At 51.8% G+C, this 17126-nt stretch overlaps 1 protein-coding gene and 1 long non-coding RNA gene across 8 annotated transcripts in view; one reads left to right on the top strand and one right to left on the bottom strand.

Annotated features, from left to right (window-relative positions):
* The window catches only part of LOC128338927 (discoidin domain-containing receptor 2-like), a 49989-nt gene extending 33363 nt beyond the window's left edge, over nucleotides 1-16626 (bottom strand). For 2 of the 7 annotated variants that reach the window (XM_053282157.1, XM_053282158.1), the window contains exon 1: nucleotides 1696-1829. In XM_053282157.1, the coding sequence (XP_053138132.1) occupies nucleotides 1696-1721 (26 nt within the window). In that variant the 5' untranslated portion in view covers nucleotides 1722-1829. Of the gene's footprint in view, nucleotides 1-1695; nucleotides 1834-3166; nucleotides 3464-4280; nucleotides 4436-16407 lie in introns of those variants that run through there. The other 5 variants (XM_053282160.1, XM_053282162.1, XM_053282159.1 and 2 more) reach the window with 5 other exon arrangements.
* LOC128338929 (uncharacterized) lies at nucleotides 5727-13671 on the top strand. The gene is made up of 5 exons (XR_008312760.1): nucleotides 5727-5965; nucleotides 6902-7010; nucleotides 8909-9036; nucleotides 9527-9579; nucleotides 13017-13671. It is a non-coding gene; the product is annotated as an uncharacterized LOC128338929 (long non-coding RNA).
* Nucleotides 16627-17126: the final 500 nt, after the last annotated feature.

Here is a 17126-nt window from a genome sequence, read left to right as displayed (position 1 = left end):
AAAGATTTGGTCTTCCGAACAGGTGGGCAGCTCATTGAAAGTGTCGTCTCAGTGCACGGCAGCTGTGGGAAAAGCTAATTCCATGCTAGGAATCATTAGGAAGGGGACTGAAAATAAAAAAGCTAATATTATAATGCCCTTATGCAAAACTATGGTGAGGCCACATCTGGAGTACCACATACAGCTTTGGTCACTGTATCTTAAGAAGGATATTGTAGAACTGGAAAAGGTGCAGAAGAGGGCAACCAAAATGATTAGGGCCTGGAGCACCTTCCTTATGAAGCTAGGCTACAGCATCTGGGGCTTTTTAGTTTGGAAAAGAGGCAACTCAGGAGAGACACGATCGATCACGTTATGCAGGGTGCAGAGAGAGTGGACAGAGAGAGGTTTTTTCACCCTCTCTCACAACACTAGAACCAGGGGTCATCCCATGAAACTGAAGGTTGGGAAATTTAGGACTGACAAGCAGAAGTACTTTTTCACGCAGTGCACAATTAATCTATGGAATTCCTTGCCCTGGGATGTGGTGATGGCCACCAGCTTGGATGGCTTTAAAAGGGGCTTAGACAGATTCATGGAGGACAGGGCTAGTCAGGTGGCTGTGGGCCACCTCCAGCCTCAGAGGCACGATGCCTCTCAATCCCAGTTGCAGGAGAGAGGGCCTGCCCTCAGCTCCTGCCTGTGGGCTTCTCAGAGGCATCTGGTGGGCCACTGTGTGAAACAGGATGCTGGACTAGATGGGCCTCCTTGGGCCTGATCCAGCAAGGCTGTTATGTTCCCTCATCATTTCGATGTCTGGTTTTCTCTGCCATGTTGCTTTGCATCTCAGTTTACAGAAATGGGACAGAGAAGCAAGCCCCGAAAGACAGAAGGCCGTCCCAGCTTTGCAAAGGTGTGCCGACTTCTCTGGGGAGCCCGGCAGCTTCCTGCAGGCACAATGCAGCCCCTGGGTTCTTGCGCCACGGCGGCTGCAAACATTGCGCTGGGAAAGCGCCGGCCGGCCAAATCCCCCACCCACCCACCCACCGGCAGTCTGTTTGTGTCGTCTCCTTCCGTCTCGACCACGACCACGACCACTCACCCACCCACCAACGTCTCCTCTCTGCCCAAGCGGGGCTGGAAACAAAAGTGTCCAAGCCCTCTCCAGTGTCCTGACTCTTGACGGAGAGGCAGGGAAGGGTTAAACTCTCCCTAGCCAGGGGCCCCGGGGTGGATCCAATTGCTAATTGCTAACAGCTGGCAGAACTGTACAATTTCTTAAAAAACAAAAACAAAACCCTGTTGCAGCCATTGGAGGAGCAGCAACTTCTACTAGGCGCTGAGAGCCATGGTGAGAGGAAGAGCGGCTGGGACTGGAAGAGGAGGGACCGGAGGGAGGCAGAGCAGCTGTCTTGAACCTGGGGGGAACAGCCCCCCCCCGGACCCCACCCTTTCCTTGCCAGTTCTTCTCTCTCCTCTTCCTGCCCATCTGCTCTCCCTTGATCACCTCTCTCCTTGGACCCTTGCAGCCCACACACTTTTCTCGTGCGCACACAGGCGTGCCCCACCGCACACACCCTCTTGCACGCTCACGAGGTTCCATGCTCACATCCAGATTCCTTCGCCCGCACACTCCCTCTACACACTCCCCCAGCTCCAAGTTCAGTTCTCTCCAGAGCTGTCTTGAGGAGGGAGGGAGGAGGAAACGGGCCCCACCGCATCTGCCGGCCTTCTGTGCCCATCGCCAAGTCTTGGGGAGTCAGCTCCGGAGAAGAAACCGCTCCAGTCCCTGGGACATAAAGAGTCCTCCTCCTTCGCAGCTGTGTTCCTCCCGGATATTAGTCCACACCACCGAATTCCCCCCCCCCCCCCGAAGCTCCGGCCCTTGTCTGAGGCCACAGATTTCCCTTCTGAAACACGACATGTTGAAAATGCTGCACGCTCAAGTACAGTGCCCTAAAATCTCGGTTAAGCTCTCTAACTGTGCGCCAGAAAAGGACCCCAGGAAAGAGAGAGAGGATTGGGGGCCACCACCGATCATGGCTGGCTAGTGAGCCAAGCCTAAAGTTGGGGATCCCTGTTCTCTCTCACACACACACACACACACACACACACACACACACACACACACGTGTACAGACATCTGTGCACGTGTACAGCACAGCACAAGAGTTCCCAAAACTGGGTCCCCAGATGTGGTTGGACTACAACTCCCATCATCCCCAGCCACAATGGCCTAAAGCTGGGGATGATGGGAGTTGTCATCCAACATCTAGGGATCCAGGTTTGAGAACCACTGGTCAAAGTAGGAAGGTGTACTGTTACCTCTCACACATGCACCGTATGCTTATTTCCAATTGGTTCACACATTCTTTCTTTTTGCGCTTTCCAAAGGACCCCTTTTGTCACAGGGATATTGTGTCTTTTCCCCCCCCCGGGGAAGGGGGGGGGAAAGGTCACGCATTCCCTGCTCTCGCTTGACAGATTATCATGCCTTCCTTACTCTCATTGGAAGGAAATGTTGCACATCTCCTGCCCTCCCCGTATGAGATTATCACACTTCTCCCACTCTTGTCTGAGGGCAGTATTGCGCATTTCCCACTCTTACTTTTAAGGAATCATCATGAATTCCCCACTCCCACGTAAGGGTGCTATTGCACATTTGTGCACTTTCATTCGGAGGCGATACCGTGCCTTTTGTGCTCTCGTTGGCAGGCAGTATTGCACCAAATGTGCAATATCTCCCTACTCAAAATGTGCAATATCTCTCTGCTCCAGGAGCGTCTTCCTTTCCTTCGAGAGAGCGCCGAGTTCTCTTGGCGCTCTCTCGAAGGAAAAGAGTGCCGAGCTGAGCGAAAGTGGGTGCTCCCTTCTCCGCTCAGGCCAGGGGGGAGGGAGAGGCACCCGTTCGCCCCTCCCGGGCTCCTGCTTCCCGTCCCCGGGTCACCCGGCTGAGACCCTCCTGGGCTGCACGACAAGAAGGCGCAAAAAAAAGAGGCCAGGCCCTGTGGCTGGAGGACGCCGCTGTGAAAGAAGGCAAGATGCCAACATTGTCTTTAGCAACAACCAAAAAAAAAAAAAGGAGGACAGAGCATGCTGGGAAGAGTGCGGAGGAGCAGAAAGAGAGGGGAAAGGAGGACCAACTTGGGGTGGAAGGACGAGGAGCTGTGGGAAGGCAAGGCCCTACCTGGCTGGCTTAGCCTCTCCACCACCACCACCGCCACCGCCGCCGCCATGGGGCTCCCTGCTTCCCTAGTGCCATGGCTCCAGCTGTGCTCGGCTTCCCTGCATCCCTTCCCCTCGCAAGGAACTCTTCCAGCAGCAGAAGATCCGCGGGAAACTCCTCCTCCACACAGGCCCTGGAGACTCCCTTGCCTTTGTCACTCCTGTAACTATGGCAACCCCCTGACGGAGGCCATGGAGGAGAGGGAGAGCTTTCGGGGAGGCGAGGCGGCTGTCTCCTCGGCCTCCCTCCTCCTCCTCCTCCTCTCCTGGCTGGGAGCTGCCTGGCTCGGGCCAGGCCCCGTCTGGAGTCCGGCCAAGCATTGCATGCAAAGGAGGGAAACCACAACACCAAAACAGTTCTTTCGGAAACAAGGGCCAGGGGAGCCAAAGTTCAGGCCTGGCCCCGCAACACTGTCCCCGCTCAGCCGCTCCTCCGAGTTCAGCGGGGCAAAGCTTCCAGTTCTCGCCCTTTGCAAAAAGCTGCGCCTCGTTCGGTTCGGCCCAGAAGTCTCCGATGCGCCGCGCACGCCCCGGAGTGCCCGGAAGAGGCTGCGCAGAACCCTGACAATTTGGGGAAAGGCTTGGTGCAGGGGGCTGAGAGAGGAAATGCATTTTGCACCAGTTATTAAAAATATTTATATTCCACTTCTCAAACAAAAACAGTTCTCAAAACAGTTTGTAGAGCAAAAGGAAACAGAAGATTGTTACCTGCCGCAAAGCGGCTTACAGCCTAAAACACACAGCACAGACCATGCCAGCAGCAGTCACTGGAGGGATGCTGGGCTGGGCAGGATAGGGCCAGTTGCTCTCCTCCTGCTAAATAGAAGAGCACCACCCCTCTTTGCATGGAGACGGTCCCAGGTTCAAGGGGACAAGTCATGCTTCCTACCACAAAACCAGCTCTCAGTTTCAGGCCTTTTACTCTGGAGTAACTTATGCACTCTGGATAGATAGACTCAGGGCGAGTTGAGCTCACAGCTGGGAGCTCACAGCTGGGACCTTTCACTCGGAGACTGTGGCTGCATCAGATAGATCCCAAAGGCTATTGAAAGAGTCATCAGATTCCACCAACTGACCTTTCTTTGCTTTTAACTCACAAGCTGGCCAGCAGGAAACTTCAAGGAGCCAGCTCTTATGTAAGCAAGATGGAAGGGTACGTAAGTGGAAAGTGGCCAGCTTCAGAGCTACACCGGCACCCAGGACAAGGGCCAGTCCCTTGCTCCTCCCCCTGAACCCCAAAGACAGCAGGCAATAGGGCAGGGACAGAAGCAAGTTGCCCAGACAGCCATCCGCAGACAGAATCTGGTCACAAGCCCCCCCCCCCAGGGTGGAGTCACAAATAGAAAGAGAGTTTCAGTAAGCTGGACGAATTTAAGCAGGGAGAGTCTGAAGAAGCCATGGGGATGCTTGAAAGGAGGCAGGAATGAGAGAGACTCCTCCAGTTAGGGGTACTACCAACAAAAATCACCAGAATTCTGCCTCAAGGTAACCCACATTCCGCAACTAGAACAGCTGGATTCTGCAACCTGGACAAATCTTGCAGATTTAGCATGGATTCTCTGGAATGGTGAGCCAGCATGGTGTAGTGGTTAGAGTGCTGGACTAGGACCGGGGGAGACCTGAGTTCAAATCCTCATTCAGCCATGATACTAGCTGGGTGACTCTGGGCCAGTCACTTCTCTCTCAGCCTACCTCACAGGGTTGTTGTGAGGAGAAACTCAAGTATGTAGTACACCGCTCTGGGCTCCTTGGAGGAAGAGCGGGATATAAAAAATGTGTAAAAATAAATAAATAAATGCTTGAACAAATTTCTGGGAGTCATCATCTGAGCAATGGCCTCAGCCTGTGCCACAACGTAAAACTTTCCAGTCCGGTCTTCCGGCTGCGTAGACTGATATCATGCAAGACGGCTTTGCTCTTGAGCAACTTTTAAGTTTTCCAATCTTGCAACTTCTCTCCTTAGTTATTCTGATTGCCTTCATTTCTGGGACCATGTTCGCATGAAAAGTGTTAAACACATATTTTAAAACATCATCCCATGCTGAGGAATGTTGAATTTCGCATGGGCGGCTCACCACAGTGGATTAAAACACACAGTAAAAACACACAGCACGTTAAATCATAACAGACCAAAAGGGAATACAAAACACAAGACAAAGCAGCTTAAAAACTCATTTTAAAATTTGTTAAAAATCAGATCAAGCCTGAACACCAAAATTTAAAAGGCCTGGGTGAACAAAAAGGCCTGGTTGCATATGAATGGGATACTTGATGTGTGAGCACTGTAAGAGATTCCCCTGAGGGGACGGAGCCACTCTGGGAAGAGCAGAAGGTTTCAAGTTCCCTCCTTGGCAGCATCTCCAAGATAAGGCTGAGAGAGACTCCTGCCTGCAACCTTGGAGACGCCGCTGCCAATCTGTGAAGACAATACTGAGCTAGATGGACCAAGGGTCTGACTCAGTATATGGCAGCTTCCTATGTTTCTAAGCTTGGAGACGCCGCTGCCAATCTGTGAAGACAATACTGAGCTAGATGGACCGAGGGTCTCACTCGGTATATGGCAGCTTCCTATGTTCACCTATGTTCACCTATGTTCCTATGTTCACGGCCACCTTAGGAACACTCCGGTGAGGATTACCAACAACCCAGTTGCTGTGCCTTTAAGGACAGGGATTATGCAGGCCGCATTTCCCTGTCTGCTCCGAAAAGTTTCAGTGATTCTTTTCTGCAGATCCAGCTTTGGGCAGAGCAATATGCAAAGGTGAGAAACCCATGCCTGGACTGCCAAACGTGCTTGGTTTTCCTGCCACACACAGCTGCAATGCTGCTGCGTCCTTCCCGCCTTCTGCAACGGCATTAAAAACCCAAAACAGCTGCTCACAACTGCCAACCGTGGCGGGCATCTGCCAGTTGCAGTTGAGGAGCTGTTTGCTGCTTAGGAAAAAAACTACCTAGAGGAAGTGCAGCCCATTCTGTAGATCTCGGAATGTTGCCAAAGTTTGCTAGTGGCGTTTTTAAAAGACAAAAGAAAAAGAGCTCCCAGCAAATGCTGGAGAAATCCAGTGCCTCCTGAGGGCTTGGTTGGGGTGCTGAGTGGGGAGAAGAGAACTGGCTTCCCTCGGGAGAAGGCGAGGGTGGAGAAAAGGAGACGGGCCCCCAACCTGCTCTGAACTCCATTTGCTTGCAGATGGAGTGCTCCCATTTTGCACAAAGGTCTCCAGAAAAGGTCTGCTCAACATGCCTAGAAGGGTCCGGGGAAATCCAATGACCGGGCTGGCCTTGTTTGCTGCCTCTTGACCAGAATAGATACCTGTCGGCTATTCTGACTTGGTTGGTTTTTGCAGTGCTAGCCCCTGCCCACCCTTGGTGGGTGGGAAGGAAGAAAAGAAAGACACATGGGTGGTAAGGCACTAAAAAGAAATCTAAGGCATTTAGAAAGAAGGAGTCGCCACTGAATGGCACAGTGGGGAAATGACTTGATCAGCAAGCCAGAGGTCGCCGGTTCGAATCCCCACTGGTGTGTTTCCCAGACTATGGGAAACACCTCTATTGGGCAGCAGCGATATAGGAAGGTGCTGAAAGGCGTCATCATCTCATACTGTGCGGGAGGGGGCAATGGTCAACCCCTCCTGTATTCTACCAAAGACAGGTCACGGGGCTCTGTGGGACTCAACGGCACACTTTACTTTTACTTTAGAAAGAAAGACCAAGAGCCGGCACCATCTACTGGCAGGTAGTGGAAATGCAAAAGCAACGTTCCAGGAAGAGAGACGGACCCAGAAGAGAGAGGAAGAGAGGAAGAGGTGGTATGTTTGGGGAGAGGATGGGGGACATGAATGTGGGGCTGGCAGGAAGAAGGGCAATGCCCCCAATGAGGAGCCTCCTCTGGTCTATAATTTATTTCCTTGCATGCCTGTCTATCTTTCCTTCTTTCCTTGCATCTCTGTCTTTCCGGTTTCCTGCCTTGCATCTCTGTCTGTTTGTCCATCCATCCTTTCTTCCTTGCATGCATACCTGCCTGCCTGCCTTTCTGAGCACACCTGTCTGCCGATCCATCCTTCCTTGCCCGCCTGTCTACAATTGTCTTCCACGAAAATCCCGCAGTCTCCCTGCCTGCCTCTCCGTTCTTCCTTCCGTGCCTTTGCATGACAGCCGTGTGCCGATGAGAAGGCTGGAAGAGGAGGGACGTTCTCCAGCCAGAAGGCCTAAGGTCTTGTGTGCACGCTAAAGGGGGAACTCCTGTCTGCAGGCCTCCAATTAGGATCATTACCAGGCTAATTGGGAAAGAGAAAATCGCTCTTGCTAAAGAGCTATTTAGAGGAAGCACCTAGCAAGTGAAGAGGTGCGTGCAAAGCTGTTACCCACATGCACGGGCGGGCAGACGTAGCAGGGAGGGACGGCCGACTGTCTCGCCATCACATTACTGGAACTTTACAAGGAGGTTGCTCAAGAAGAGATGAGCCAGGGTGTGGGGAACATTTTTCCCACAGACAGACGGCGGCACCCCCGAGATAGGTACCTAAGAACAAGCTCTAATAAATAGGGACAGCCATGACACTGCTGTCTACTGAGTCCGGCCACCGGCCCAGTATAATCTACTCTGACGGGCAGCAGCACCCCAGAGAGCCTCTGGGCTCATGGGCCTTTCTACTCACCTGGTATCTGATCTTTGAACGCAAGATCAAAGAGAGGAAAGAGAGCTGGTCTTGTGGTAGCAAGCATGACTTGTCCCCTTAAGCTAAGCAGGATCCGCCCTGGTTGCATACGGAAGGGAGACTCAAAGTGTGAGCACTGTAAGATATGCTGCTCTGGGAAGAGCATCTAGGCTCCAAATTCCTTCCCTGGCATCTCCAAGATAGGGCTGAGAGAGATTCCTGCCTGCAACCTTGGAGAAGCCGCTGCCAGTCTGTGTAGACAATACTGAGCGAGATGGACCTATGGTCTGACTCAGTATATGGACAGCTTCCTATGTTCCTAAGATGCCATTTACTGAACCAGGGAACTTGTGTCCGCTGGGACGTATATATAGTCGTGATAACCTTCCTTGCCATTAAAGGGGTTGGAAATCTCAAATGGTCTACACACACTCGAGGACTCCTTCCCGCATGGCTGCGTCTGATGTCGAACCTGCTTGCATTTTGCTGCGGGTTCTGTGCACAGTGTGTCCGGTGTCCGGACTGACACAATGTCCATGAAAACATGCAAGGATGCGGCACTAGCTGGTTGTGCTAAGTCGGGAGTTTGCCTTCCAGACAAGCGTCCCATGAGTGCCCAAATCCTATCACTCCCCATCCACAAACATCGCAAGCTGCTGTATACTGAGTCAGACCCTTGGTGCATCTTGCTCAGCATTGTCTACACTGACTGGCAGCAGTTCTCCAGAGTTTCAGGCAGGGGTCTTTCCCGGCCCTTCCTGGAGAAAGCTTGAACCTGGGACCTTCTGCGTACAAAGTAGGGCTCTTCCAAGTTACAACCCCATCCCCTTATATTAGGTGATGTGACTGGAAAGCTTTATTGGAAAGAACCTTTGGGCCACCATTTCCCCAACAGCTGGGTCTGTTATGACAAAAACAAGGACATCCGATACTATTTTGCCAGATTTTATTAAGCTTGTAAACAAGTCGGTGCTGTACAGTCAATAAAATACAACCAAGTATGGTCTTGCCCACTGGCTTCCCTTTCAAAGATTTTATATTTTTAAAAGGTAAATACTGAGCCGGCACAAGGAAACAACAGAGGCATTTTAAAGCTGTCACGGAGTACAAAAGAAATAGGCACAAGCCACCGATTTGTGCCCCACCTACGAGGAAGTCTACAGTATCAAATTAAAAGGTAATGCATAATGAGAACTGAACGAGAACATTAAGAAGCAGAGAAAACCTGTAAAGACAACAATGACAAATAAATACAGTTGCAAATTTCAGGTCACCGGGCTGCCCCAAAGAGCCAGATCTTCGCCATATTTATTATTATTTAGAGTATTTATACACTGCTGTTCATCAACAACAACAAAAGGAGCGAAAGGAAATAGAAGATGGTTTCCACTGACCATGTAGAGTGCTGCTAGCAAGTGTGTTCCCTTTTTGATTGAGGGGCGCAGCCATAAGAAAAAGGCAACGGAAACAAGAAGGGTAAACGGGTGAGGGTCAGTCTATCCTTTCCCCCTCCCCAAACACGTGGTGTCTCCTCCAGGGCGGAAGTAGCGAATACGATGTAATCCCACTCGAGACCCGGCAGGAAAGGTGGATTACAATGAAGATTCTGGAGGGGTTTTGTTCTGTTTTGTGGCACAAATGTTTCCCCCATCTCTTCCCTTTCCAAGGTCATGTCGTTGCAGTTTGTCCTTGAGATCCGAATGAACCCATCCCAACTCAGGTAAGGACTCCCAGAGCTCACACTGAGCCTTTGCCAAATGTCCTCTGCAGACGGGAGCTTTGTAGTATCGGCACCCCTCCCGCTCCAGCTTATCTTGGCCACCGCAAGCACAGTCCAGGGGCCGCAGGTGGACTAGGACCCTCTTTGGCTTTGGAGACGGGATCTTCTCTGGCACCTCCGGTGGGGGCACAGGTCGGCCGTGTCCTGAATGGGAGGCTCTCCCTGGAGGTCCAGTGCAAAGGCTGCTGGAGTTGTTTTGCCCGGGACCAGCTCATTCCCCGAAGAATTGGAAAGTGGCGTAGGGGAGTGCGGGGCGGAGGAAGCGACATGCGGCTGGTTCTCAAGGAGGCCTTGGCGCTCCAGCCCTGCTTCCTCCGTCAGGATCTGCAGGAGGGCGATTCCGGCAAAAAAGAGGAGCCATCTTTTGACGGGGTCGGCCTCTTTCCGGGGAGCACGTCTTCTTCCCAGCGGGGGGTACAGCACCCTGCTGGGCTTCCGGCCTCTCCGGGCTGGGGGGCCAGGAGACCTCTCGGGCGTTGGGGCCAGAGAGCTTGCAACAGGGCCAGTTACTGGAAGACCGTCGGAGACAGTGGCGCCCGCAGCGCAGGACATCAGGCGGAGATAGTCGTGGGCCACCGCGACAAAATTCCCGGCGCTCTGGATCCGACTGCGATGGCTCTCTGTGCAGAAAGGTTGAGATCTTAATAGAGCTGGATAAAATTCCGCCTTGGAGCCGCTTGTAGGAGGAACCGTGGAGGGATGCACAGCTGGGCTCCGGCAGAGATTCTTAGCCTCTCAGAGGCATCCCGATCCGATTTTGATTTCTGCAAATCCTTCCTGGGCTATAAATACTTTTATTTGCCTGGTGGAGTTGGACCTGGAGGTGCTTTTCTGACTCACGCAGGTGATTCTCTGCATGGCATGTTCTGCCCCAAGTCTCTCAGCTTGTCCACACCCACGGGTGGAACCAGCTAGTGAAGCCAAGGACTCCCCCCTTCCCCCCCCCCCCCGTCCCACACAGCTCAAGCAAATGAACTCTCCATCTCCAGGGAGTGATTCGGACCTGGCTTCACGCTTTGGTGTAAATGTCGAGCAAAGACACTTCTAACTCCACTCGCAGCATTGAGGGAGGCAGACCCTCCCCTCTGCTCTCGGGTTTTGTTTTGAAACAATTTCACATGGCATGCGTCTGTGTTTTCCTTCTAGCCAAAGGTGGTGGAGGGAGAGAAAGAGAGCTTCCTAAAGAGCGAGATCTGCATCTCTAAAGAGAGCATCCCTCTTATCATGCTAATGATTCTACGTCAGGGCCTTTCTCTGTTTGCTCTGGCGTTTTCCAAAAAAGTCGCTTCAAGCCAGCATTTTTAAAATCGGCAAATACGTCGAGATAAGCTAGAATTCGCATCACAAAGCCCGGTTTGTGTGTGGAGTGGGTCCAAGGATCTCGAAGGGACTTGGGGGTAAGTTTGGCGGTTGTGTGAACACAGACACTCTCTTCTGAAGGAGATTTGGGGTCGAAGCCCTGTGTGTAAAGGCGCCAGGTGAAGATACCAACAGGGCGGAGAAAATGGAACCAGTCTTTGCCAAGAGGATGGTGTGTGTGTGTGTGTGTGTGTGTGTGTGTGTGTGTGTGTGTGTGTGTAGGGGCCAGAGCGAGGGTCCCGAATTGCTGCTCTGATGGAAGTGGGAGGGGGGATATCTGGCCATCCTATTGCCCCCTCAGAATTCACTACCCCTAAAGCAACCACCTCACCTCACCTCATGAAAGGACGGCCCTGAGGATTATGAAGTTCAATGTGGACGGGCAGGTTAGAACAGCCCAGAGGGAAGCAGGGACCGTGTGCCTTCTCCATCACTCCTCCGCCCACTCTTGAAAAGGATACGGTCGCCATGCCGACAGCACCACAGAGCGGCAAATATTGACACAACATTGGTGGCATCCGCTGAGGGGCCCAGCCGGTCGGCCCCGGGAAATTACATTCAAGGTGGGTGTCGGCCAGAAATCTGCAGCAGCACAGAAAAGCCAAAGGGTGCCGCCCTGGGCCGGGATTCCACTACTCGAGAATGGCAACTTTTGTCATGAAGCAATCAAGTTACTAGTCCTCAGAGCAGCCCGAGTATGCCAGCAAGGGCGAGGTTTGTTTGAAGCCTCAGCAGTCAGACGGAGGGGGTGTGGGTGTTGTGCTGGGTTTAATTTCTGCTTGACTCACCCGGGCGAAGTGATCTATAATTCGCTATTTAATTACCCAATGAAGATTATTTTCTTAAAACAAGATTTGAAATGGGTGGGGGGAGGACACAGAGCCCTACCCTAGCACCTTCCCAAATTATGCAAGAGTAATTTATGCAAACGCTCAAGCATACGTTATGCAAAACAAGAGGAATCGTCCCACTCGGCAACAAGCATAACGTATACAGCTCATACGGTATGTAGGGCTGTGGTTCAGAGTCGGAGCCTTTTGCTTTGCATGCAAAAGGTCCCAGGTTCAATCCCTGGCAGCGTCTCCAGCTTCGGGCTGGCAGGGGGAAATCCCTGCCTGCCTGAAACCTCGGAGAGCTGTTGCCTGTCAAAGCAAGCAATTCTTGGCTGGATGCACCAGTGGTCTGACTCTGTATGCCCGCTTTCTGTATTGCCAGGTACTTAAAAGAACTGGGGTCCCCCTTGATAATTAATCAGATCCCTCCCAAGAGTAATTACATCTGTGTTGTTGTTTTTTAAACTCCCGTGTATTATAATACAGCACCAGCAGCAGAGAGCCAGGTAAGGCAAGAGGCTCTCCCCTCCCACTCTGTGCCAGGGGGGCATGGCCTCCACTTTCTTTCTAGAAGAGGTCATTCACTGGGGGGGCTGTGCCCAGGGGCGGAGCCACCATTGGGCGAACGGGTTCAAAGAACCCGGGCCGCCGCCAATCAGGGGCCACGCCTCGCGGCCCCGACATACCCCCAGCGTCTGATGTCAGACGCGGGGGTGCTGGTTTCGCTCCCGAGCGGGGGCCACGCAGCCCCCGTTCAGAAGTTAAATGGCCGCTGCATTCGCGGTGTGGCCAGAAACGGCTTCCCCCTGCTTTTAAGGCCGCTGGCGGTCTGGCTCCGCACCTGTCTGTGGCCCACGGTCCACGCTGTAATAAGAACGTAAAAGCAGCCCTGCGGGTTCAAGCCCAAGGTCTCTCTAGTCCAGCCTCCCGTTTCCCACAGTGGCCCGCCAGATGCCTCCGGGGAGCCCACAGGCAAGAGCGAAAGACATGCCCCCCCGCTCTTGCTGTTGCTCCCCTGCAACTGGGATTTGGAGGCCTCTTGCCTCGGAGGCTGCAGGTGGCCTATAGCCCTCCGCCTCTATTTGCCCCTGCTCCTGGATCCCTGACATCCTGCTTTTCTGGGTTCTGTATTTTGAAATACCCTGACTGTTGTTCTAAAAAGCCTCCTCTTTTTGAACTCGACAGTTCTGAGAGGCCGCCTTTCTGCCAAAGAGGCACCCACCGAGGATGAAAGAAATCCACGAGTTCCATTTGACGCAGATACAGACGTCTCAAGGGCATCCCAGGCTACAAACAACAAACAAACCCATACACAGTCCAAGCAAGTCTTCATTACTCATTTTGTGGTACCTACCACATTTTGCAAACTTTGCCCTGCAGGCAAAGGATCCGAGTCCAAATGAGAGCTGGAGGAAAGCTGGAGGGACACCCAGCACCCTGCTTACGTTGGTGCTTTGTGGAGCAGGGCAGATGTGTAAACCTTCACTGCTGTGTTCAAACCATCTGTTTTGATGAGAAGGCTGAGAAGCGGCACCTTCCAAAATTCTCCTTACTCGGGTCACCTTATCACAGTTTGGGAATTACAGTTCTAACGTCTGCGCCACCTGCAGACACCCAAGAGGTGAAGTCCCTCCTGCTCGCTTGCTCCTTTGTGAAATGATGGCATTCGTGAAAGGCAGATTTAGTCCTTCCAAATCAAAATAAAAATCAGAGAGCTGGACAAAGAAAAGCCTCTCTGTATTCAAGGCAGGGGAGCCCTGCAAGAGAAGAAAAGCTGGTCTTGGGGTAGCAAGCATGTATGGTCTCCTTTGCTAAGCAGGGTCTGTCCTGGTTTGCAATAGTGGCAGCACCAGGGCAGGGGGTGGGGTGGGGAAGAGAGGAGCAAATGTGCATTTATGGGTGGCTGAGCGGTGTCCCACATGTTAGATTTCTGAAACAGAAGTGGGGGCAGGTGGGGGGACAGCAAACTACCTGTCTGGGGGAGTGCTTCCCCCCTTCTCCTCCTGAAGCCAGCCATGTTTTGCATTCGGATGGGTGACCACATGTGAGTGCTGCTGCCAGTCAGAGTAGACAATACTGAGCAAGACGGACCAAGGGTCTGACTCAGTAGCCAGCACTGCAGCAGCTCCCCATGTTCCTAGGAGTTTGCTGAGTTTGTGTCGTATTTTCAGGCTGTTGGCCGCGAATGTTGTTACCTTAGGGAGAGAGGCAGGTTTTTTGTTTTGTTTTTTAATTTTTACATTTTATATCCCGCTCTTCCTCCAAGAAGCCCGAGCGGTGTACTACATACTTAAGTTTCTCCTCACAACCACCCTGTGAAGTAGGTTAGGCTGGGAGAGAAGTGACTGGCCCAGAGTCACCCAGCTAGTCTCATGGCTGAATGGAGATTTGAACTCAGGTCTCCCCGGTCCTAGTCCAGCACTCTAACCACTACACCACGCTGGCTCTTTGATTTCAAAAAAGGTTTGCCTTTTTGAAATCAATCTGCAGAACAACTCTCTTTCGGGGCCCTTGGCCAAGGGAGGTGTGGGAGAGAGCGGACCCCGGCTGTTGCTGTTAACAACGCTGTGTGTTAACCACACCTCGTACAGCTTGGAGATGCGGAAGAGGAGAATGCACTCTGTCTGCACGGTGTGTCAGAAGCCCAGGGCGTTTCACAGAACACCACCCTCGCTGCTTACTCCACTGCGGTGGCTCCGGTGAGATTTAATTTTGCAGAACACCTTTGAGCCCTTCGGCTCAGGGTTTCTCTCTTCCCTTTCTTCCCGTGCCAGCTAGTTTTTCATCAGGGTTAGATTGGGTGATTCCCCAGCGGGGCAAGTGCTCCCCACAGGTGGTTGGGCTTTGTCCATGTCCGCTTGCTCGCACCCACTCACTTGGAGAAGCAGGCAGATGGATTAGTGGACTTGCTTCCCATTCCTTGCCTCCAAATCATCCGTCCCAATACCCAGGTGAAGACTAGGTCTTGTTTTTCAAAGCATTTGCATACTTAGAACAGAAACAGGGGCAGCCAATTGACAAGATGCAGAATCCAAACCCATCAATACCTCTCTTAAACATGATAGACGAAAGCATCATGAGTGACAACTTACTGGGCGTCAAGTAAGCAACTCATTCCTCATAAAAGTGTTAGGAAGATAGGAAGCTGCCTTATACCAAGTCCAGGAAGAGTCCAAGACCAGGAAGAAAGCTGGTCTTATGATAGCAAACATGACTTGTCCCCTTAGCTAAGCAGGGTCCATCCTGGTTTACATTTGAATGGGAGACTAGAAGTGTGAGAGAGTCCCCTCAAAGGATGGAACCACTCTGGGAAGAGCAGAAGGTTCCCAGTTCCCAGCCTGTCTGTCCTCCAAAACAGTTTTGCAAACAGTGGGTGAATCAGCTACTCAAATCTCTTGTAATTTTTAAAATATGTAATTACCATCATTAATTTTGAAAGATGGATGGATGGCCTCTTGCAAGAAACGTTATCGTGCTTGACCAGACAATTCTTTAAAATAAATAAATAAATAAAAACAGATCTCTATCTGATGATGGTTTTGCTATTTTTAGAGAGTGGTTATTAATATACCACTGCCGTAAGGAAACCACCGCACGGCATCAAAAATAAAACAAAAAGCCGTGAGTCAGCACACCTGTCGGAGCAACTCACCTGTGGGATTTTTGCATAAGGAGTTGTGCATACGGAGGGTTAATGTTGAATCGCATCGCTCAAGGGCACAGTTTTAGATTGCTTGCTGCCAAAAGAACGGGGAGTATCCCTGCTATTTTGGGGAGAGCTGATTTTGCACTGCAAATAGAGTAGTAGTCTGTCTATCTGGCCATAGCTCAGTCTTTGAGGACTCGCTCTGCTTGCAGAGGGTCCCAGGTTCAACAATCCCCGGCAGCATCTCCAGACTCGGCCTGGGCAACACCCCTGTCTGAAATCTGGCTGAGCTGCTGCCGGTCAGTGCAGACAGGACTGCGCGAGCTGCACCACAGATCTGACACAGGAAAAGGCAGCTTCCTAGATACACGTGTGCTGTGTTTAGGGGAGAGACCACCACTCAGTAGAATATCACCTGCTTTGCACGCAGAAGGTGACCTTCCACTGATCCTGAGTTGAATCTCCAAACAGGGCTGAGAAAAACCCTTGTCTGAAGAGCTGCTGCCAGTCCGTGCAGGCAGGATTGAACTCGAGGAACGAATGGCCTGATAAAGCAATATACGCATATAGACTCTGGGGAAGGGCTGTGTTTCAATGGAAGAGCCCCCGCTCTGCACACAAAACGGCCCTGGCAGCATCTCCAGATGGTAAAGACCATGCCTAAAACCCTGGAGAACTGCTGCCAGTCCGTGAAAACAATACTGGGCTACATGGACCAAGGCACTGACTTTTCCGCTCACATGACCTTTTTATTCTGAGGCTTTCTGGAGGCAACGGGGGGGACGGTTCCTCGTAAAGAGGTAGCATGCAGCAAATTAACCAGCCAGCCATTATTTGCATTGGTCTGTGTCTTCTTCCGTAGAAGAGTTTTCCCACTAGGTGGTACCATTTCTCCTTGGCCTCAAATACTGCAAACAATCTGAGTCTTACCTGCCTGATTCTGAGATCTCTCCACTGAAGAGCCGTCTTCTGACCAAGGCGGATTAGAACACGTACAACTCTGGGAAATGCAGTCTGCTTCTCTTATGTTGGTCATGCAGAAACACAGCTCATGTCTAGGCAAGCTCCCTGCAATGTTCCCAGTTCTGAAATCTGCAGAAAGCACATTTCTTGCACTGGTCTGGCTGGAAGCCACCCCACGGCAGCTGACACCGTGTGTTGCCTGATTAATCTGGGCTGTTGGATGCTGCAGGCTCCACACAGGTGTTGGCAACTTAACTGATTTCTTTACAAGGCAGCACAGCTACCTGGAAGGACTAACACAAGCCTGCAGCAGGTTGAGGCGATTTTCTAATCAAAGGGGAGAGAGAGTGGGGGAGAGGAGGTTCTGGGCTATACTTGCACAAGTAATTCACCATGCCCGGATATAGCACGCCCTACTCCACGTCACCCCTGCATTTAATGAGCCAGCTGGGGGTGGGGTTGTTGGTCCCATCTGGGGGACTTGATTTTGAACAAGGTTTTCCATCACCCCTGGAGATGGAAGAGAGATGACCACATTGAAAGCCTTTCAGCTTGCAGTGCGTTCTCGTGCTTTTATGGTCCTGAGCATGGGGGCCTGTAGCGGCCACATTTGCAAGGATGTTTTAGAAGCTTTGGAAAGATTTTAAAACGCAAAAGCTGGATTTACCTGAATCCAAGACTAGGTT

This window comes from Hemicordylus capensis, chromosome 17 (assembly GCF_027244095.1).
Source record: "Hemicordylus capensis ecotype Gifberg chromosome 17, rHemCap1.1.pri, whole genome shotgun sequence".
In the NCBI taxonomy this organism is placed as follows: domain Eukaryota; kingdom Metazoa; phylum Chordata; class Lepidosauria; order Squamata; family Cordylidae; genus Hemicordylus; species Hemicordylus capensis.
This window is presented reverse-complemented; position numbering and strand designations above follow the sequence as displayed.